This window comes from Poecilia mexicana, unplaced genomic scaffold (assembly GCF_051168715.1).
Source record: "Poecilia mexicana isolate PSO_F unplaced genomic scaffold, ASM5116871v1 scaffold_6, whole genome shotgun sequence".
Lineage (NCBI taxonomy): Eukaryota > Metazoa > Chordata > Actinopteri > Cyprinodontiformes > Poeciliidae > Poecilia > Poecilia mexicana.
Window position 1 is genome coordinate 15,070,533 of NW_028263375.1, and position 24,097 is coordinate 15,094,629.

At 36.3% G+C, this 24,097-nt stretch overlaps 1 protein-coding gene across 1 annotated transcript in view; it reads left to right on the forward strand.

Moving 5' to 3' along the window:
- Positions 1–24,097, forward strand: part of cacna2d1 (calcium voltage-gated channel auxiliary subunit alpha2delta 1) — a 74,703-nt gene that overhangs the window by 45,644 nt on the left and 4,962 nt on the right. Inside the window, exons 13-37 of the mRNA XM_088006728.1 lie at positions 752–830; positions 1,158–1,207; positions 1,308–1,397; positions 1,492–1,566; positions 1,656–1,736; positions 2,542–2,616; positions 3,788–3,847; positions 6,480–6,536; positions 6,702–6,773; positions 8,395–8,456; positions 8,630–8,706; positions 13,186–13,291; positions 13,386–13,477; positions 14,527–14,608; positions 15,171–15,233; positions 16,557–16,660; positions 17,160–17,249; positions 17,348–17,415; positions 17,522–17,560; positions 17,665–17,736; positions 18,656–18,808; positions 18,903–18,955; positions 19,326–19,381; positions 22,600–22,729; positions 23,799–23,911. Of these exons, the coding sequence (XP_087862854.1) occupies positions 752–830; positions 1,158–1,207; positions 1,308–1,397; positions 1,492–1,566; positions 1,656–1,736; positions 2,542–2,616; positions 3,788–3,847; positions 6,480–6,536; positions 6,702–6,773; positions 8,395–8,456; positions 8,630–8,706; positions 13,186–13,291; positions 13,386–13,477; positions 14,527–14,608; positions 15,171–15,233; positions 16,557–16,660; positions 17,160–17,249; positions 17,348–17,415; positions 17,522–17,560; positions 17,665–17,736; positions 18,656–18,808; positions 18,903–18,955; positions 19,326–19,381; positions 22,600–22,729; positions 23,799–23,911 (1,999 nt within the window). The remainder of the gene's footprint in view (positions 1–751; positions 831–1,157; positions 1,208–1,307; positions 1,398–1,491; positions 1,567–1,655; positions 1,737–2,541; positions 2,617–3,787; positions 3,848–6,479; positions 6,537–6,701; positions 6,774–8,394; positions 8,457–8,629; positions 8,707–13,185; positions 13,292–13,385; positions 13,478–14,526; positions 14,609–15,170; positions 15,234–16,556; positions 16,661–17,159; positions 17,250–17,347; positions 17,416–17,521; positions 17,561–17,664; positions 17,737–18,655; positions 18,809–18,902; positions 18,956–19,325; positions 19,382–22,599; positions 22,730–23,798; positions 23,912–24,097) is intronic.

Sequence of the window (24,097 nt, forward strand, 5' to 3'; positions counted from 1 at the left end):
TATACAAACACAGACATATATCCCTCATAAATAAACATCTTACAGTTTAATAAGCAGGTGGGTACCATGTGGTCATAAAGGGATGGGCATGCTCAACAATAATGCTCAGGCATGATGTGACATTTAAATAATGTCTGACTGCTTCAAGCCAAGAAAGTATGCTCCAAAATATTATAGCACCAGCAACAGTCTGAACAGCTGATACAGGTAAGGATGGATCTATGTTGTTTACTTTGACGTTGTTTACTCCAAATTCTAAATCTATCATCACTATGTCCAAATTAAACGGAGAATCTTTTGACCAGGTAGCATCTTTCCAATTTGTTTATATCAATTTTTGGTGACCGTGTAGGAATTTTTGCTTCAGTTTCATCTTATTGACTGGCAGGAGTGGTCCCCGGGTTTTTATCTGCAGTAGTTTCCAATCTTCTTTGAGGCTCAGTATGGTGTTTGTTCAGAGATGGTGTTCTTCATGCCTTTGTTGCAACAAATGAATATTGAGCTTCTATTACTTTTCCGTCAACTTGAACCAGTCTCTTAAATCCCCCTTTTATTCCCAATTCTGATGCTCCATTTGAACTTATGTAAGTGGTCTTCACTTATCCCTAAATGCACTGAGTTGTTGCAGTGTGACTGGCTTACTCACCGTTTGAAGAAAGGTGTAAGTTGTCGTTGAGTATGCAGTGTATTTAGTAAATGTGTCTATCAGATCTATTGAGGTGTCATTATTCTTTTTAATATCATTTTCTAGGTCAGAATCTTCACCTTTTCAGTTGGACAACACAACTATGATAAAGGACCCATCCAGTGGATGGCTTGCTCCAACAAAGGTAACACACATTGGTTTCAATTATTTCTCCTCTTCAGAAAGAGCATAGTAAACGTTTACATTGGTCAAAAGGAGAAACCTTTGTGTCATAAGTTATTAATACTTCATTAAAACAACATAATGAAATGCAAGATTATCAGGATCAAATTAGAAATAAGGAAAATCATTTGTAAGTTCAAGTTTTATAGGGGAATAAGAAAAGAACTGTACCATACATTGGCAAAAAACAAACAAAAAAAAAAAAAAAACCCAAACACATTTAGACAATATTTTGCCATTCCACCTTTGTATTTTTTCATTAAATTTGAAAGTGTGATCATTTACCCAGGTTACTTTTACGAGATTCCTTCCATTGGAGCCATCAGAATAAACACACAGGTGATGTCAGAACATTTTATAGTCTCTTTGAGAGTTTGAGGAATGCATGCCATCTATGAAAGAATGAGGGAAAACATTTTTTGTTGTATGTTAAATTCAGGAATATCTGGATGTCTTGGGAAGGCCCATGGTTCTAGCAGACAAACAGGCCAAACAAGTCCAGTGGACTAATGTCTATCTTGATGCTCTGGTAGGACATTACTTTTTTTCTGTTCTGTGACAATTAGCAAAACATATTTTACTATGAAAATATATAACAGTGCTCTCTCCTGATTCTGCACCAGGAACTAGGTCTGGTCATTACTGGAACACTGCCTGTTTTCAACAGAACAAAGACTGTTGATGACAGGAATGGAGAGGTAATGTAAATACATGAATTCATGGTGTTTGAAGTTAACCTGATAAATACAACTCCTCAATTTTCAAATCCTGTCTTTTTCCACCAAAGCATCAAAATCAGTTGATTTTGGGCGTAATGGCGATTGATGTATCTCTTGACGACATCAAGAAACTCACACCACGCTTCACAGTAAGTGTAATTCATCCACATGAGAAAAAAAGCATTTACTTCATAAAAGTCTTCTGGCCAGCTAGAATGTCCAAAATGGGCTTTCTTTCCCTCTGGAGGCAATATGTGATAAAACAAAATTTTGCTGACTGTCTATACAAAACCATTAACAAAACAGGGTATGCAGTTACTAATATACGTTCTTTGTTCCAACTTGCACTGGTGCTTTGGGACCAGTAAATCCTTCCTACAAGTTTTTAATAATCCATTAACTGCCATTATCCCATACATCCATCATGTTTAGAGTCAGTACTCTGAAGCCTATCCCAGCAAACATGAGTTGAGAGGCAAAGTATACTCTGAGTAGGATGTCAGACCATCACTGAGTCAATACAGGAAAACTATAACAAAACACTGAGTCCCGCCCCTGGACATTTGTGATTCACAAAACAAAGACGTCAATTGTAGCCTGAAATATATATATATATATATATATATATATATATATATATATATATATATATATATATATATATATATATATATATATATTATTGTTTTTTTTCTGAAATGACAATGCTACACATCATTGCACCATGATGCTACCCCTCTTTTTTCATGGATAACAGTATAAATGTGGGTTTTAAGGACTGATTAAAACTGTATTTATTTATGTAGTTATCAATGAGAATGCCACTCCAATTTTGTTATGTTCTACAAACAGAATGACCAAAAAAACAAAAAAAAACGTATGTCTTATGTCTTTGAGACAAAAAAAAAAAGATAATAATGTTATTTTCCTCTACTTTGTTCATTTTTACAACAGATTGGTCCTAATGGATACTACTTTGCTATTGATCCCAACGGATATGTCCTGCTGCATCCCAATCTCCAGCCAAAGGTATGACATCTTCATTCTCATATCCTACTGAATTCTAAAATATTCTGGCTCTTCCACACAGCACAGCTTCCACTGTAACATATTGTTAGAAGATATTATGTAGCCCAGCAGATGGCGAAGGTTTTTTATTTTTTATTTTATTTTTATTTTTTTCATGTTTATTCATCTCTTGGCAACAGATCAATCTTCTTGAACAGAATTTATTCCCCAGCTAGAATATAACTGGATGTGATCAGGCCTTAGATGATGACTGGGAGGTCACTTTTGCCATATTGGATTTCATAGATATGGAGACCTGGCAGTGAACTGGTATACATGTTTAGAAATAAGGGATAAAACTAAACTAAGTGGTACATCTTTCAAGGTAATTTTTTCTGGATCTCTAATTAAATTTGTTTTGCTGCTTTTTTTCATATTCCGTTAAAATATTCTAGTTGTTCACATAGTTGTATATATATATTTTTTAAATGCTTAGTATTTAACTAGTAAGTAAACATACAATATGCTGTAAGCTAATGAAATTCTACTCAACGTTAAAACGTTGAGGCCTCCCTAATGCCCTGAGTTTTCTCACAATTTGTCAGATAAATGCAACTGGACTTTCAGCCACTGGCACACATTAAGATACGACCCCGTAAAAATTAGCCTTGACCCCACCAGACTTTCCAGCTTTCTTTTCAACAAATCCCTTTGCAGCTCACTACCTTCAGCCTCAGGCATGCTCGCACTGACAGGTTGTATAAGGGCCATGTGTTGCCCAGAGCTTTAAGCTGGCCTGCTCTGCTCCACGGATCTGACACTGCAGACCACACACACTTCAAGCCAAGCAGCTATGGTTCTAATTATTTTATTTCTTAGCTTAATGCATCTATGGGTGTGGTAATTTTTAGGCTGTCAGTTTGCATTAGTATATACCTGCAACTTGAGGTAACAGAAAATAAAATAAATAAATATATAAACATATAAAAGTCATTTTAGACTTTTACAATCTTTGCTCAAGTCTGGCCTATGGCATGTAAACAAGGAAAAATAAGAACGTGAAGTTATAAGGGAAGTTTTACAATGAGTACAAGTATGTATACCTAGGTCATTGCCAGTTATAGCCCTGCTCCTCATATACTTAAACATAAAAGTTCATCACTGTACATCTTTTTACAATTTTTTTTTCTAGAAGAGGATTCGTAACAGGAAGCTCAGACTCAATAATAAGTATGCTGTAACATTTCATGAGGTGAGACAAAGTAGACTGCTATATAGACTGCTGAAATAGTTTAATGGCAATTTAGAAAGATTGTTTTGCAGTCCCATAGATTGAGCAGCAGTTGCTTTAGTGAACCACCATGTTGAACATGGTGATTTAATTTACGTGTGATGTGCTTTGTAATCCTATCTGAACAATCCCAATTTAAATAGGTAATTCAGTTTGATGTGATTTTTTTGGTTACGGTGAAAGGAATTCTTTGTAAGGAAATTGGGTCGTTTTGGTGTTTTGTTTATGCCATTCTAATTTGATAATTGTTTATTCTTTAGTTTCTTTTTTATTAGATCAGTCCTGTTTTTGATTTACTTTAATTCAGTCCTTTCATAATGATTCTAGTTCATTATGTGTTTCTAATTATTATCCTACTTATTATTCTACTTTAACTGTGCTTCTTAAGTATAGTTATTCTTTAGTGTTAGATTTATTTCCAAGTCCCCTGTGTACTCGCCCTTGCCCCCCTGTGCCACTTTCTCTCTCTCCCCTCACACCTGCAGCCTATTTCTAATCACCCTTCTGTTTCTTACTCAGTAATCAACCTTCCCACTTTAAATACACTCATTCTCAGTTTCTCCTTTCTGGTTCCTCCTAATCAGGCTACTTCCCCATTTGAGTCTATGTTCTCCTCGTGTCTCCTTGCTGTTTCCCCCCCCCAATGAATGTATTGTTTTTGTTCTGCTCCCTGTGTTCCCTGTGGTCTTTGTAAAAAAAAAAAAAAAAAATATATATATATATATATATATATATATATATATATATATCTTTATTTTTGGGTCGTTGAACGTTCTTCACCCGCAAACTGCTGTTGCCTTGTGCATTTGGATCCACCTACTTTGCCATTGAGTTGGGACACTTGCACCTCAGAAATTGTGGACATGTCCAGCAAATCTGTCAATGCTTGGCTCAGCTGTAGATAATCATAAGACAGAAACACAGTGCTGACAAACAATAGTTTTGTGTTAAGAAATGAAGCGATATTGTCAATGCCTTTGTCATGCAGAGACAATTCATCATATTTTTTGTAGCTCTATAGAGGTTTCCCTCTTACTTACTTCTTGTGGCCAACACAGATTTAGAAGTTCAACTAGTCATGGCATTGTTTCAGAAGTGTGATTATTTGTCAGTATTGGAAAATGGGTTCAGGTTTCCGATCATATTACTCCACCGAGCAATGTGACCTTACTTTGTAATAAGGCTCCATCAGAGTGATCTCAGGCGAGCTTATTTCCCATTAGCCCTAAGGCAGATACATTGTCTCACTGAATAAGTCAAACAGCAGATTGAGGAATACTGATTGTGACCTTGAGGCCTGTTTAACATCGTAATATGAAAATGTCATCCGAACTTCCTGCATCGCTGCTGTGTTTTTACTTTCATCTCACTCTCCGGCTCACATCACCACGTTTCTCGCTGGCATACAGCAGTTTCTCTCATGTTCTCTCTCTTTTCCTTTTGCTTCTCAATTATTATTTAAGCCATTTTTTCCCAATTTTTGGTCATTCTACCTGTTTATATTTGTATTTTATTTTAATTTTCTTTCCCTGCTAGATTTATTTATGATGTATATTATTTTGCAGTTGTTGAATCTCTTGATTTGTTTAATCTATCTTTTCTTGCTTTCCATGTTGAAATTCTTCATCTTCATCATCGTCTTTTGGTGCATTATTTTGCTTATCATCACATGTAAGAAACTTACTTTATTTTTTTTGTAGATAAACACTTGATAAATGTTTTTTCTTTGTCCTTTTTGTCTGTCAATGATCTTTATAATAATCCATGTAATGTAAGAATCTATTTCTTACCATTGAAACCATAAAAACAAAACAAAAAAAAAACTGTTTAATGCAACAATCTTAGCATATTTTTCCATTTTTGAAGTGAAAATACTGTGGAATATAGGCTGGTATCAGGTTTCACATACTGCTTTTTTATAGAGAAGAACTAGATTACTGCTACCATTTTATATCACTATAAAGTCGCTCAGACATATAGGGTTTTTAAGAGGGAACATTAATAGAGTTCAGTGTCACTTTGTATCAAGTCTAATTCATGTCTGTGTTCGAAATAATGACAAAATACTGCCATATGGTGCATGTCCTATGGTTCTTGGGTTCTGGATTTGGTTTGGTGTTGGGGGAAATAATTGACATTCGCTCTGCAGAAGAATCTGGTACAGACAACTATAATCTGTGTTATAAATACTTGAATGAAAAACAAGGATTCCTTGTTACCTGAAACGTTTGAAATCTGTGATATTCAGCTACTTTAGGTCACAGTTTTTCTTAAGAGTATGCTTGTCACCGAGTTCATTTTAGGGAAAAAGCCAGTAAATAGCCAGTTACTAAGTTTTGAAAAATAGTGGAATATAGCTGGAGCTTTAGAAATATTTTTTTCTGAGCTTTTTAATTTTATTGTGATTTAAATCTTTGCCGTGGTAAGAGGCTGACGACCAAGGTTTGCAATGTTACTTTAGAAAAACTTGGAGTTAAAGATTTCTTTGTTTTCCGTTAATCTTCTGTTATTAGATTGTTTGTATGTGGCTGCCTGAAACTTCATCATGTTTCAGTTCAAACTATTATCTCTTCTACAGAATCCTAAATTTCAGGAGCCTGTGACCTTGGACTTTCTTGATGCTGAGCTGGAAAATGACATAAAAGTGGAGGTAGTGTGTCCAGACTAATAAATCACAACTGCTTGGGAAGAGCTAGAAAGATAAATACCTGCATAATATAAAAAAAAAACTGTCTTCAAATATATTTTCAAATATACCAGCTATTCTGTCTCTTTTTCACGTTTAACTTGATCACTTCAGATTTCTATTTCACAGATAAGAAGAATGATGATCGAAGGAGAAATAGGAGAAAGTACTATTGATACTTTGGTTAAAACTCAAGATGAGGTAAGAGGTAATGGTAGAAATGCTTAGTTTTAAAAGTCTCAATGAAATATTTGTTGTTTTTTTATATGATCTGTAAATGCACAGCTCACATTGCAGTTGTATTTTCTGTACGACTACAAACAGCAATTTAAAGATGGCTTATTGCTCCTCATGTGGGAATCCTCATTTTATTGCAAGGCAGCCGCAATGCTATTGAACAGTTTATTTCATCACAATGCTCCTACCACGGGTAACAAATCTGCAATAAGATGTTTCCCCACAATCTGTGGAATTTCAGTAAATAGTTCTCCGCTTCTCCAATGCAGCCTTCACAACTTTGATCGGCTTATCAGAAATGGGTGATTTCTAGCAATGTGTTGCACACTGTCGAGCACTCCATTCATGCACACAAAATCCAAATACTGCCTTCATCATTGATCGCCAAGTGAAAACAAGTCACAAAGAAGGTCATCAAGGGCAGATTAAAATTCTGCTGAAATCTCAAAGCATGGTCAGAAAAAAAAAAAAACTTAGTGCAGCGATATGTTCCTTTTTATTTCTGTCTTCTGATTTTTTTTGAGACATCCAGTTATTCATTCGTCTGGAAAAAAGGTTAGCACCTCTGAGTACTGTACCATACCAGCTGTAAAATATCCTGATTGATTCCATGTGTAGGGTTACTTAACAGCCAAGAGAGCTGACTTAGAAATCTTCCAAAGAACACTGCTAAAAAATATATTATGAAAATGTCCTTCAACTACAACATTTGCATAATTTGCTGATTATCTATTTTTTCTTTCTCTGTGGAAAAACCTGTAATCTGTTTTTGAAACAAGGTGATTAAGAAGAGGCTCGGGACCATAACATCAACAGTTGATATCAATCAATCAACAACGCATAAATTTACCAGAAATGTGCCGAGTTGTGAACTAACTACAATAAAAACTAAAAACAAAGTAGGGTGTCGGCCAAATGACTCACTGTTTGATAGCAGCTAAAATGGGCTCACTGCTGTTGCTTTAGAAAATGTGTAACACAGGCTGCTCTGCTAATTACCAGGCAAACAGCAGCGCATCGCTGAAGTTTATTTGGTGATTAGCTATCTTTAATAAACTTTTTCAATCAGAAAATAAGCTTCCACCTGTCCAGAATTCGTTCAAAAATGGCATCTTATCCAGTCGGGACGATCCTACGAGCGAGACAAGTGAGGAGCTGACCAACCTCCAAAAACGAAATTTTTTGCTTCAAATTCTCTTCTGTGGAGGGTCTTCTTTAGTAATAGTGCAACACTTCTAGTAGGAATTTAGAGTATTATATAATATAGCATTTATCAATTCAAATCAAGTTTATTTAATCAAGGGCTATACATGAAACAATGTTATGTTGGAAACAAAGCAACATTTGTTTTGTACATAGATTTTCTAGCCAAAGGCTGATTTCACATTTAGCCTTCGTTGAACTTGAGGACGTTTTTGTTGTTGTAACTTTCTAATGAATAAAACACTTATCAACATTTTTAAGGAATTATAGATATCCATGTTTTGGATGAAAGATCTTGTCCCATGGTTCATTGATTCATTTTTTTGATTGTTTGAAATTATAAATTACTTATAGTGAACTGATGTGTGTATTCTTTTGGCAGAGATATATAGACAGAGGGGTAAGAACCTACACATGGGCTCCAGTCAATGGAACAGACTACAGGTGAGACAAATGATGAAGTTAATGAAGAATCCTGTTTAACAAAGCAGGGACTCATCTCCTGTTTGTATTATCCCACCAATGAGTTAGTTTACACTTAATTATTTTATACACACACACACACACACACACATATATATATATAACAACTAATCCCACTTTGATCTGTTCTGCAGCCTGGCCCTTGTTTTACCTAAATACAGTGAAAACTTCATTCAAGCTAAACTTGGGGACGATATAAAACAAGCCATCTGTGAGTACAAGATTCACATAAACAGATTCATGACATTCAGCCCGGCTGGTTTCTCAAAGATTGTCTTGCGTTTTTGTTTTACTCTTGAGTATCTGTAGTAGTGTTTGCTGCAAACACAACCAAGCTTTTGTATTTTCAGCTCAAATGCCTGAAGCCCCACTGTGCTGTTCTTTTGTAGTTCAACCCACTGGTCAGTGGATCTTTACTTCCACGCAAACTCCTCAACATTTCTTTCCCCTCAAGTACCTGACTGGAGCGTTAAACCTTTTGATCGTTTCTGCTTTGGACACTTCTCTACCTCCTTGCTCCCTTCATCTGGCTCTCATCTGGCTTAGAGTATAGTGAACGTTTCCACATCTTGTCATTGTCTCTGCTACTAAATGGTTTTTCTTTCTCCACGTGTCACAGTTACAGAAGTGTTTCTATAGCCAATAGCAGTTTTGTTTTTGTCTTTAATTAGGAATTTTCTGTCTTATTTTTCACCCAGAAATAATCTACTTCAATCCACCATCTCAGCTTGTTTTGCTTTAGTCTTCCTTCTCCCTTCATTTGGTATTCCTTTTCTTCATCCTTTTATTTATTTATCTTTGCTGTGCCTAAACTTCCAAGGCTTTCTCCAAACTGATGCAGCCAAGCTGTCTTCTCTAAAGGATGACAATATACATAAAATATTGGACAGCTGCATAATGATGTCATGTAAATGTACATACTGCATCATATAGGTGTGTCTCTAACGCTTGTACATTTTATTGAATTTTTTTTTTAACTTTTCCTCTTTATCCTTCTTATCTGCTGGAATTTGAAAGCTTCACCTTGGGGCAAGTACTCCCTATTTTTGTTCTTCTATCTCCCTCCAATGCAATGATCACCGCATGAGCCTTTTTCTTTTTTATTATTTATGTTTGTATGGTTCCATGTTACTGACTCAATTCTCAAGTAGTTTAAGTTGAAATAATTTCTTAAAATACGTAACCTTTAAATTGTTTTCATAGCTGTAATTCCAATTGTTGGTGAAAGAGAGCAGAGTCTGAATCCTGTTTAAAGTCACTTTTTGAAAAATTACCTTGATGTGCATTTGTTTTTCAGTTAACATCGCAACTAGACCTGTCTGTCTCCAATACTTTTCCTTTTTCCTGCTTTTAGTAACAGGAGATTTTAAGTGCTTAGCAACTGGAGGGGTAATTCTGCAGAAATGTTAATTGTAGTTTGAAAAAAAAAATAGGAGGACTGTTACTTTGATGAAGAATATAAGAAAAAAAATCTAAACTGAACATGCCATGTTCTGGTTTAAATGAAACTTTCATAACTTTGACATGACGCCACAAAGTATAAACAACTAATGGTGCAGTAATTCCATCAAATGAGATCTCTGAGAGACGGTTAGTTTCAGCCTCCATTTCACTATTCCTCTGCAGAGTCTGTCACTGTGCCATAAACGCTGTCAGCACATTTACAGGCCTGTTAAAGAAAGCAACACACCATGCCTTACAGCTGCAGACTACTCTGATGGCGATTTGGGACTCTAAAGTTCTCTGTTCAGCCGTATAGGGTTTCACTTTGGAGCCAGACCACCTAAAGCTTCGTCTATCTTATCAGTTTCATGGAGTAGGTGGTTTCTGCAACCACTCACCTAATAGATGCAGTGGTAAGAGTCTCTTGAAAGGGTGTAATGATTGAGCATATTTTTTTCATGACTATGAAAGGAACATTTGTATTTGTAGAGTAAATTACCTTATACACGGGGAGAGCAGACGATGTTGGATGAAGAAAAAGACCGAGAAAAAAGGACAAAATCCATTAAACATAGACGTTCAGACTAGTCTATAGCGACAGAGTGACAATGAATCTGCTTGTTATGTTTTATATGTATGAGGTTGTTTTATCCTACACCAGATTTCCAAGACCCCAAGGAAAGTGAGTGCTCAGTAATTGCTTTCACAGACTGCACCACATGAGTCAATATATCTTAAAGGGATTGTCCAAAAGTCTTCAGTTTAAGAGACCAGAGATTGATGACTATTGATGTCTGTCATGTCATTTATGAGATAAGAATAACAAGATGGTATTTTAAATGAAATACAGAGACGGGGAAAGGAAAGTTTTAGTGAAGAATTCTACCTTGCATTTGTTATGTTTTATATGAACAAGATCTTTGATAAGTTTGGGATTTAGCTTTATCATAACCTACATCACACAGTCATTTTTTTTATTTTTTTATTTTTACCTTTCAGTAACAATGTTCTCTCATTGCAAAGTAGATTGTTCATTACCTGTGGGAAATATCCACACGATTCATCATCTTTATACATGTATGACATAATTTGCCAGATGATAAATGCATTTTGACCACCCTTTGTCTTTTTTTCTTTTGCCGCTGCCTTATTCTTCATCCCTTGGGTCACAACAGGGGAAGGAGGTAAGTATTTCTCAGGCCGTTACTCACTCATACTTTTCTTTCACTCTTTCTCTGGGTCTCTCTGCTGTGGAGAATTATCCGTTCTCCATGCTGAGTTCTTGATGTATGAGGTTAAAGAAGAGTCAGTGAGTTGAATTCATGAATTCCATTTAGTAATACCAAAATACAGCTGGTCCATTTCTCATGCCACCTTTAGGAGTTAGCAAGACAAAATGGCAACCAAGAACAGTTTGTGATCTGCTTTGTTAGCCTCTGTCTAAGCTACGCCCTCAAGGGGACGTTCCCTAGTGTGTCATTCCCTCTAACCCTAGCTCTCATTTGCATTTCCTAACATGTCATTTCCTTTAGGTTTAGCTTAGCAACGAGCTAATAGAGATAGAAGGAAAACACATAATTATTTATTCTCAACCATGGTTGAGAACCATGTAGTGCACTACTTTAATTTATCTTCTCATATCTGTCCAGGATGTTTTATAACTTTGAGGCTTTTGCGATATGTTAATTTCTGTCTCGATGTAAGAACAGTAATCTTTTATAGAAAAAAAAAATCTGTTTTTAAAAATGTATGCGGATCAGTCATCACATTGTGAACACCAACATTTTTGTGGGATTTCAGCAGCTGAATCTGTATCCTCAATGAAATCAGATTTTGTACCCATTACTGATGTTAGATCACAACTGATTCACATCTAATAAGTTTGAAAGAGCTGATTTTGATTATTTGAATGAATACTAACAAAGTTTGATTATTTGTCTAATTCACAAGGCCTTCACAAAAAAAGATGTGCAACTCAAACTGCTGCTACCAAACTAAAGTGTCTGTCTGTATTGTCATAGTTTCACCACATTTGAGAAGATGCATTGAGGAGAAAAGTTGCTGATATCTATGTAAATTTATATAGGTAGAACCAAGGCACATAGTGGCACACAGTTAACATCAACAACTAACCATCTCCAGGAAGGTAGTTGTAGTCAATTAGCTGTGCTTATAGCTTTTCAAAATGTGGTAGAAATGTCATAAAAGGTTTATGTACTCCATGTTCAAAGATCTGGACTGGAAAATGCGCCATATGGTCTCTTTATTATACCAATAAATATTTGCAGCAAGTCTCTAAAATCTTGTTTTTGCTATTATATATTAAATATGTAAGCTTTACTTTAATATTCCAACAAGTATTTTTTTTTCACATCGATAAATTAACATAACTAAAAATATATATATTTCAACTCGTTTAATTTCTCCCTATCTTTCAAATGGTTAATGCTGGTTTTATAGTTTGAATATTGCAAAATAGTCACAAGTTCATTGCTTGAAAACAGAACTGGAGCCATCTGTAAGTTTTAAAGTTGTTTCTCTTATAATGATTAGTTGGCATTTTATTGCTAAACAACATTCCTTTTAATTGTGGAATGGAAGTCTTCCAAACCAAGGATAGGCAGGGTAAATAAAAGTTCATGAAAATTTGCTTTGGTAAAAAACAGCCCATGATTTGTTGTTGAAACATGTTACAATTATTTTTCTGTTACAGAGAATCAATTAAAGCGACAAATTATTTCACCTTCTTTTGGAATGTAATGCTTTAGAAATGATATCCCAAACTTGTTACTTGTAAGTTATTGGCTCAGTCTCTGATTCTTACGATTTTGAATTGATGTGCTTCATCTGCCGTGACCTTGGAGTTTGCTGTGAGGAAGCATTTTTATATTTTTCTGCGTCACCCTTTTGACTGGGAAAAATTGATTTCACCTACTCAAGTCAATGAGCATGTTTGCACGAACATGTCATTTGATCTTTTCAATTTGTGAATAATGAGATGGAGGTTAAAATGGTGCACTTGCTGATTGCTATTGACTACAAATGGGAGATAGACAGCTACTTTGAGGGAGTGCTGATAAGACATGGGAGAGCTTATTAGCCATCAAAACCCCAATGTGGTAACAGTACTCCTTCAAAGTGAAGAATGCGTTGTAGTAAGATGAGCTTTGCTCATTTTATCTTTTCGTGACCATAATGTTATGGTTGATCGGTACACACAAATATACATACATACATGTATAAATAGTGTTACTGCCTATGAGCCTAAAGCAGGGACTTTTTGTTTTCAAAGCCATGGAGACTATTCAGCTGGATAGGTTTGACGAGTTTGGCTATACTTACATTGCTCCAAGGTGAGTAGGCGTTTTATTATTATTACCAGTCATTTAAAAGGAACGACAGCAAAAGACAGGGGAATGTTATTTAAACTGAACAATGTTTCTTCAGGGAATACTGCAAAGAGGTGAAGCTGTCTCTCAACAATACCCAGTTTCTTCTCGACTTCAACCAGTACATTGACAGAAGTACTGCAGATGCATGTGAGTCATGCCCCTCTTTCACTGCAACTTCATTTGGCACATTTGTAGCAGTTCTGTTAGTTTCATGCATTATTTGTTTTCAGTTTCAATTTTAGAGACAATCCCCTGAAGTTTCTCCCTCCCAAAAAAATTGCAGTTTGTTGTCATAAATGGTCCTGAGCAAATTTTTGTCTAAGTATATAAATAGCACATGCATGGTACGCTTTAGTGTTTACTGTGGTGGAGATATCATATCCATTTTAGATATTATGATCTCAGAGCGGTTATGGTATAAACGGGATGACTTCACGGTCATCAACTAGATTTCCTAGACGCACAATGCGGTCATGTTGTGTGACTCACGGTTCTTGATTTGTTGCCCTCTAATGTATCTCAGCATGAATATAATTCAGCATTATCCAGCTAATGGGTTACAGTATCGTTGATCCATTTTCACTCGAGGTCAAATCAAATACTTTGGGATTGATGTTGTTCCTACGTTTGCTATTTTGAATCTTCATTAAAAGATAGTGGCAGCATTTAAAGCAGCACTTGAGGAAACGGTGGTGGAAGCGTGTAGGTATTTTAAAAGCACTGGCGCAGATGATCATTTCAGAAAGAATTTCCCTTGACATGGAGGCTGAAACTCAATCCCTTGTCATCATCTGCCGTCTAACAGCCAGTGCTTCACAAAGTACTGTCTGATCTCTAACATATAATGGCCAGTCAGGTCACCCTGCTGGATGATTTACTGAAAAATGCTATGAAGTCTTTTTTTTTTCCACAGTATATTTAAAAAAAAGAGTAAAAGAAGAGTTGGCTGCTACTTTTTACTGGCTATTACGTTTACATTGTGGATCACTGGTATTCATACAGTTATAAACAGATGTGGGTTGTGGATTTAGTGTACCAGTGGCATATGACCAGTATCCCTCATACATGGGATATCCATTCTCCCTGGCTATATCTATCAACGCTGCCTTTATTTCTTTTAAAATAAATCATTTCCCATGTAATGTGGTGTTGTAACATTATTAATATGTGAAATTTATCTTGTCTTTTATCCACAGGCAACGAGTCCCTCGTGAAACGACTCATCCTGGACGCAGGCCTGACAGCTGAGCTGGTTAAAGTTTGGAAAGAGCAGTCAGTGTGAGTGCCAAGCATTACAGTTTTAAATGATTTAAGTCATTTAAATATGGAGTCTCCTTTGCATTTCTCAACCATGAACAGCCTTGGTGAAATGAAAATAATATCTGCTTATATTTCATTCTATGCTACATTTTCACATTCTTTCTCTGAACTTTGAGAGCTGATGCTTGTTTCATGCTCCATTTGTTGGCAAACAAAGCCAAAGTTTTTAGCTTTTTTTTCCTCTATTACGGGTGATTTGGTCTAATCTTTCTAGTGAAACATGATGAAAGCATATAAAAAAAAGCATATTACACCAAGCACACTGAACTGAGCCATGGCATGCTTTTTTGAGAGGAAAACAAAGTAATTACATCAGTGTGTTGGCTTTTATTGTGTCTCCATATGTTTGAAATCATCTCAGGTTTTCACGTGTTTATCATTAGAACATACAAAACAAAGACCAGTGACCAGGCTTAAATGTAAATGAATATCTTTAGCTTCAAGAGGTAGCACACCACTTGTTTTGCAATTGACTGTCATTAACTTTCAGATGTAATCTGGTGCTATTTTCTCTTCTCAGAGATGGAACAGTAGCAAGGTTTGTTGCAACAGATGGAGGAATCACTAGAGTTTATCCGAGAAGGTATTTTTCCATCATTCTTTTTTTATTTCTGTTCAGGGTGTAGTCCCATATGTACTCATATTGGGATGTCATGACACAGAAAAACGTAAGAGATTCATGCAGTAAGACATCACAAAAGTCACAGGCAAATCACCACACCAGAATAGCATTTTTTTTTCCTCCTGCCCTCTTTATTGATGTTGAGTGATGCAACAGAAAATGAGTGGATTTAGCTGTAGTAGTAGTAAACAGTAAAAAAAAAAGTTATCAGTTGACCTGACTTGTGATTTTTTTAGATTGTACCTCATGTGGCAAATAATTAGATTCAAGTAATAATGACATGTGAAAGACTGAAGTGAGAATTAATGTACTACAGAATATTATCCCAAGACAAAAACATTAAAAAGAAATGTCAAATTAAGTCTGTAACATTATGTTTTAAATTGTAGGGGTTTTTGTTTTTTTTTCCAGTCAGGATCAGGAAGTTAGAACTATCACATGAGTGCAGTAACTTGCACTCAGTTACCGCACCATACAGAGAGACTTAACAAACTGGCACCATACGTTGTGCTTAGCCAAGTCTACTTGTAGCTCATCACAGTTTGACAGTTTGAACAACTGCAGTTTGAAAAACAGGTTCTGGCTGCATTTGTGCTTAATGAAGCCGTGTCTGTTCTGCTTCATTATTACTCTGACTCATCAAGGGCATCAACCCTTGAATTCCTCGGAACATCTGTTAGGAGAAAGCACTTTTATTAGTGAACCATGCAGTGATTATGCAAATTGCACTTCTCTGCACATATTCAGTTCATGTTTTAAGCCCCTTTAAGTTGATATTTATCTTAAAGGGGCAGTGTTATGTATTTACAGGTATAATGCACCAGTTTATTCTGCAGTCGTGTAACTATGTTCCCTCAGTTGTTTTAAAAAGCTTTATATGTCAAATATGACTTCAAATAAATTTGACTTTGTAATTTAACTTCCTAAAATTGGGCCTTTGTCTCTTTTTTAAACTCTTGTTCTTTCTGAAAGTCTGCCTTCAGAAAGTCATCACGACAGTCCATCCAAGAGGTTTTCACACCTGAACGAAAGCCATGGGAGCCTAAAGTATTTCTCAAACATGCGTGAAAGTTTTTTGATGAGGGAGTAACATTATGACATGATATAAAGTTCAAAAAGTTCATTTTATATAATACTGCCCCTTTTTGACCATTTCTCAAACCAACTGACTTAATTCAAACAAACGGTGATAATTATAACCTAAATGTGAATCCACATAAAATACTCTTGTCGTTTATTTGTACTAAATTTGCCAATATTGCTTTAACATAATGATGTTTTTAGTGCTGGAGAAGAATGGACAGAGAATCCTGAGACATATGATTCCAGCTTCTACAAGAGGACGTTGGATAATGAAATATATATATTCACAGCTCCATCTTTTAACAGTAAGTGTGTATGTGTTAAGGTCTTAAATAAGGTCTTGTGTACTGTGGATGTGCTCCACTGCCTTTGGACGTGATCCCAACATTATTGGCAACCATAAGACTTTTTGGCCTGTTTGATATTGCTCACTTCATCCTTGTTCTTCTCCTCCTGGGCTTTTCGGCACACATCCCCACCATCACTCCCCTTTCCTCTGTATACATCCTGTCATCCCCCACTGATCTTTCTAACAGACATCAGCACTGGCAAATGTCAGTGCTACAGCTACAGCACTCTTGACTGAATTAACACATGTTCTGTTTTCATAAACTTTACTCATAAATTACAGGGGGGAGGGAGTGGGGAGATGGATGAAATTATCTACAAAGAAAATCCATTATTTGTTTATTTAATCTTTATGCAGAGTGAAAAATAATCCCAAACACATCCTGTCAAACATTTGTTCAGGTAGTGAAAAATAAAAGTGTTCATCTTTCCCTGTGCAACTGTTTGAAACTGCAGCAGAGGTCAGGGAGCCTGTGTCCGAATCGGGTATCCTGGTGAGCAAAGCAATAGACCTTGTCATCGATAAAGTCATGCTCAAACCAGCAGGTCAGTTTTACCAAAAAAAAAAAAAAAAACAGAGTGATTATTTATTTTTTTCCCCTGCTCATCACGACTGTTTCTGTGTTTTATGATTTGCTCCTTAGTGGTGGGAGTAAAACTCAATGTTTCGTTCTGGATGAGCAGTTTTATCAATGCAACGCTGAAACTTAATGTAAGTACTATAAATAAAATTTACTGTAGGACTATGCTATATTAAAGTCACTTGGGGGATTCCGTATAAAGTAAATGCTAATTGTTGCAAATGTGTCATCTTGTAGTGCAAAGATGAGATTTGTGGCTGTCTCAGGAATGACAAGGTACAACAATTTACACTAAATATTGCTTGTAAAACAGCATACATTAACTGGAGTGTCATGGTACCCTATTATTGTTTTATAATTGATGTACTTATCTTTTGCAGCATGTGGATTGTGTAATATTGGATGATGGAGGATTTCTGCTCATGTCTAATCAAGAAGAGTATATTTCCTTGGTGAATACCCACTAACACTTATGTTACATTAAATTATCTTAGCTCCTCATTTTTTGCTGGGCATGTGTAAGCCTTTAATTTGCTTTTAGTCATGCTTATTTTAATTTAACTTAGTTTTTTCTTAAATTGTTTTATATGACCTTATCATTTAGCTTGTCATAGCTTATCTTGAGCTCTTAGCTTATTTTATTTTATCTCTCTCTCTTTTTTTATTTTACCATATTTTAGCTTGGAATTTAATCTGTGTCTTATTATAAGAGTGTGTTATTCCAGAGTAAGAAAATATCTGATGGAACTTTAAGATACAATTTACTGTTGCTTTTATTTAGTTCTACTTCTCAACACACTTGGTTATGTTTGCTTTTGTCATAATCAGTTCCATATACTGGATACATTAATGTCTTATAGCATCAGTAAGTCATAAGAATGGCCTAACTTCTTTGCTCAGAGCTGTAGTCTAACAGGACAGCAGAGTGTCCTTGTCTGAAGTAGAGCACAAGTCACCGGACAGGGTTCAAAGAGAAGGCAGATGAGTTTTAGTCAGTAATGGAGGCTGCAGTGAAGTTTGTCTCCTGTGAATTTAAGAGGTCTGCTCCACAACGTAAACTCTGGTCCTTTTTGTCTGCCCTGTGCCCCTGCCTGTCAGAGGTAGAATTTATGTTAGAGTGGACTTGAAAGCAGTTCATGTCATTCAAAATAGGGCATATCTTTGATACCCATTTTTAAGAAATGGTTTTATGTTTTGTGGTGCTTCTTATGTTTTGATTTTGCTTATTGTTTTAAAATCACAGACACAATTTTGAATGACAGAAGAAAAATATATAACTGACTTAGACATAATAGGACCGAGCGCCAAACGTATTTATGAGCTGGGATTAGCAATACAGTGTTTTACTTTTCTGTTCCTAAACTCTTCTAGATAGGTCAGTTCTTTGGCGAGGTTGATCCGGTGCTGATGATAAACTTAGTCAACACATCCCTTTACTCCTTCAACAAGACATATGACTATCAGTCTGTGTGTGACCCAGAGAAGGACAACAAGGCAGCAGCAGGACCTCGCTCCATATATGTGGTCAGTTACGTGTTCTATGCATGAACATGCTTTCATTTATTGGTGACCAAGTACTTCTAAGTGTCTGTTCTAATCTTTTTTTTTTTTTCCACAGCCTACTATTGCAGACTTCCTCAGCATAGGCTGGTGGGCTTCCAATGCTGCTTGGTGAGTGCTCAGATTCCGTACTTGTGTTGTTTGTTTATTTATGTTGGCATTTGAGAGTGTGAAAATACTTGTTGAGTAGCCTTCAATGTGTTGGAAGATTATTCTGGCTTAGTCAGTGTGAGAATAGGAAAGTTACACAACATTACGCTTCATTGTTTTCTGCATGGTTGTACGAAAAAAGTATAACCACCTTATAACATGGATTGAATAATATTTCCCATGGCATTTACATCACCAGTGACTCTAACCTCACACAGATGTGTTGCTTCTTCCAAGCAGCTATTGGTTATAAACAAGTGAAAGATATTTGAAACACATGCTAACAAATAATAAGTTGTCTTGGTTCCTTTTCTTTGTTTCCATGTTTTAGGTCAATACTTCAGCAGCTTTTCTTCAGTCTTTTGTTCCCTAACCTTTTAGAAGCAGGTAAGACCAGCTGTTTTTTCAATATTTTTTTTTCTGAATGGCATGAGAAGTAACGTGCAAAAGTGGATCTAATTAATACCACTGGTATCCATTAAATCCCTCTTCACAGTGAATTTAAGATCACGCTAAAGTTTTTATGAGATCCACAATGGTTTGCTGGTGGATAAACCTCTGTTGTTTTTCAGTGTCATTAAAGTAGTTCAGGCAATCATTAAAGTAGTACTTTTTCAGCAACCACTGAAGAGTTTTTTTTCTTGTTGCTTTTGTTGGTAATGCTACCACAATGCCGCTCCACATACTAGGTTGCCGTCTTGACTTTGACATGATCTACATGAATTACTCACAGAGATGTGAGTTTTCTACACATCTACCAGCCTAGCCTCGAATTAGAGGAACAGACATTGCCAGTATTTTAAGCAGTTGTCGGCATCATGGAAAGATGTAGCTGGATGGATTTTCTGGAAAAATGCTGGGCACTGTGAAACACACAACATACAAAATAATCATTTCGACCCACTGCAGTTTACTTTGACACAACAGACAAATGCAGTCAGAAGGAATCAGAAAACAGAGGCTCCTCAATTGTCTTAGTTTTTTTGTTTTGTTTCAATTAGTTATTCTGCAACAATTATAAGATTATATTATCCACCCTATGAGCCATTGAAGATAGACTATTTCCGCCTATCTTCTGATCCTTACCTACAATAGTGGGGCTTTACATTTAATAGGCTCATAGGCATATTTTGCTGCTAGAAAAACACAAGCAGGTGTTGCTGTCTCCCAGCAACCAGCACAACAGTCTTGTCTCTAATTAGAGGTGTGTGTACCCATCTCTTTTTGGGAGCCTTATGCCAGGGGGTGCCCAAGTCCAGTTCTCCAGAGCTACTAAACTGAAACTCCTCCAACACACCTGGATCAAGTGAATGGCTCTTTAGAAGGCCTCTGCAGAGCTGAGTTATTCTAGTGAGGGACGTCAGACTTTTGACTCAGGTGTGTTGGAGCAGGGATGCATGTAAAAGTTGCAGGGTTCTAGATCACAAGGGCTGCATGTGCAAGGGACCTCAGTAAAGTACTGTACTCCTTTTAGTGTGGAGATCATACTTTGTTGATTGCATCTGTATGGTAAGCTTTTTTTTGTTGTTGTTAATATTACTAAAAATAATAACTCTTTATTTGGAGGGGCCTTTCTCAGTACTTAAAGACACTGTACAAAATACACAAAATCCATTAAGAGATTTTGTATGTTCGAAAAGTTTTGAAGACAAATTTGTGGCCATACAGTAAGCACATAGCAGCTCACTGTCAAGAGCATTTTATTTAGAGCAGGTGTGTCAAACTTATTTTTATTTCACACCACATCGAGGTCACTAATGTAATCAAAGGGCCAATGGTGAGATAAAGTGTTGATAAAACTATCTATTAAATTATTAAATAAAAACTGGTAGGAATTAACTGATACAACATTTATGCTACACAACTGTTTTCTCATTTCTACTTCTAGAAATGGCCATAGCAGGCTGGATTTGGCATATGGGCCTTGAGTTTCAAACATGTGACTTAGGGCACTGCAAACTTTAACTTAAGATTTGCTGATTGCAAAACATTGCAGGGGCAATACACAATAATGAACCATCTCCACCTAACCAGCAACAAAATGTATTCACCTGTAACTGACTTTTCCATTCAAGGTTTCTTCAATTGGAATTTAAGTGATGCTAATAATAAGTGATTAAAAAGTGTTGCATTTTTAAGCCTCTTTGCATCTGATTTATTCACCAGGGGCCTCATGCATGAAGCGTGCGCGCGCACATAAAATGTGCGGCGTCATGTTTTACGCATAAGTTGGCATGTATAACAAACAAAGTTTGCGTAAATATACACACGCTTTTTCGCTGGCGTGAAATTGTGCGGCAGCTACGCAAACTTTTTCAGAGGACAATATCAAACTTCAAAGCATCAAAACTCACCTAAATACACTGAAATCTGACTACATTCAGTTATTTAGACCAAGAAGCATCAAACCTGATGTTTTTTTTTCATGAGTTTACTGTTTTATTGTTTAAACTTAAACGATGAAACTGAACCGCATTTTTCCTCGGACAATAACAACACGCACACAAAATAAAGCAAATAAAAACAGAAGGATGTGAAAACTTCACTCGAATGCAAATAGTACTTTTCCTCAGTTTTTGTCTCATAAAGATTAGTCTGTGCGCTTTAGCGCATGAAATGCATCTACGGGGTAACTTCATTCTGACTGAAAAAGAAAACATTGTTGGATCAGCAGATTGACTCCAAACTGGTTTCATTATTTTTAAGGTGATCAAGGTGTGTATAATCACACACATTCACGTAGCTGCGCAAAGGTGAGCCGCGTAAATGTGGAGTGGTTTGGCTCTGATGGAGAACGTCGCCAATGAAAGGATTCAGAGGGAGCGTGTGTTCAGAGATCATATTGATCTGCTGGGAAATGTTGATGATGGTTTGTTAGCGTCTGGATTGCCCGGACTGAACATCCTGGATCTCTGAGCAAAACTTAAAGAGCCGTGCGGTACCGGTACCGTTGCTATTGCAGTCACCCTTCAGTCGAGCTGGCCGCTTTGTGAATGCGCCTTTCTGGACAGAAAGCATCTCTATTCTGTAAATGTACAACTTATGCACACGATTCCACTATTTAGAATAAACGTCCACGTTCCCACTCAAATGACTCTCACACACGCTGTCTGCCCGGATGGACGCACTACTGTTCTAACAGGCATTTGCACAGTCTCTTTATTTATTTATTTATTTTTTTTATGTGGATTTTTTTTCTTTAAAACATTTTTTTTTTTTTTTGTGAGGTTACCGAAAGCACCTTTTAAATAAAATATATAGTTATTATAATAAATTTATACTGGTACAAACAAGGACATTGCCATGGTTATTGCTTCACGTGGTGGCAGACTTCCGGGTATTTATGCTAAATAAATAGCTGCGCTCAATTTCCTACGGAAACTGGGGTGTACAAAGGAAAGGTGCGCAGCCACGTGCGTGCACGGCTTTATACATCCAAATTTTTTTGTGCGTCACACTTTCCTAAATTTTTCCGTACACCAAGTTTTAGTGTGAAAGCTGCGCACTCTTTTATGCATGAGGCCCCAGGTTACTGGTTGTCTCACTACTTGCTCAGTGGTCCAGCTCTGGAACCTCTTTTATTGTTGACATTTTCTTTTTTCCAGTGGAGTCAGCAGATGATGACATACCAGATGCCATGTTCAAAGAAAGCTGCATCACAGAGCAGACTCAGTACTTTTTTGACAATGATGAAAGATCATACTCAGGTGTCCTAGACTGTGGAAACTGCTCCAGGTATGTCTAATGTTTATTTATAGGAGTGTGGTGCATTGGTGTAAATCTGGATTTGCTCATGTATCAGTTATTCTTTCTGCGCATCCTTAAAATGAAATGCACTGTGTGGAACCTTCCACATTTTACAGCTCATCCAACATTGTTCAGTTTAGCAAACTCTGAAGCTGTTAGTTTCTCGTCCTCCCTTCATCTTGCAGCCTGATTTTAAGCAGCCGCTTTGTGATGAGCTTTGATCAGACACAGACCACCTGACGTTTCAGTGACTTAAATGGAAAGAGCAAAGACGTTTTAGTCTGTTCTCCTTTATTCTCACTTTGGCAAGGATTCAGACTCCCTAGTTTTTAGAACACTGCACATCTACTTTGCCATAAACTCTCTTCTGTTTCTTCCAGTGTTGGGTTGGGGAGTTCAACCCAACACTGTATGTTGGGTTGAGTCAATATGGCTATTATTGACTGTTATATGCCTCATGAGTCTAATGCTTTATTCTGCAAAGTTAACACCTGTAGTTTCAAAGACATTTTTATTTCTGATTGCCATAAAATACTACATTTCAAGGGAAAAGCAATGCATGAATGCTTACACCTCGTAGTGATGGGTCGGTTTGAAAGTGGGGAAAGTAAGAAGTTACAGCAGCAGTAGGGACATGCTTAGTCACACAAAGGTAAAAAAAGAAAAACAGAAGAATACAAAGTTTCACGGTAAACATAAATTTACAATATAAGAATAATACTGTGCAGTTAAGAAAATGCCATGCTCAGATTAAAGGTATGTGCGGTGCGGCTGACCAGGTTAATTTAGGGAGGAAAAATATAGAAAAAATATACGAGTGGACATTTGTGCATATATAAATGGATATAGAAAATATATGTGTAAGTATGCAATATAATGTTTACAGACACACTGTTTGGGATAGATTATATATATATATATATATATATATATATATATATATATATATATATATATATATATATATATATATATATATATATATATATATATATATATATATATAATTTTTTTTTTTTTCATATATATATAAATGTGTGGTTTCTGTGCTTTTTAGGATGTATCGTGCTGAGAAGCTTCCCAACACAAACTTGGTGTTTCTGATCACTGATGCCAAGGCAACATGTTTATCATGTGACCCCCGGCCGCTTCGTCAAGCCGAGCAACCCTGTATCCTTTTCTTTTGGCTTGTAAAAACTCACCAGATCTTCGCTTATGTGCTTTCCAGTTCAACATCCATCACCCACAGGATAGTGAGGCTTTAAACTGACAATATAAGGAAGCACACCTAAGGAGTTTGTAGTAGTTCCCCAGTGGCTTTTCAGATGTGGACCGTTAACCAGATGTGCAGCATGA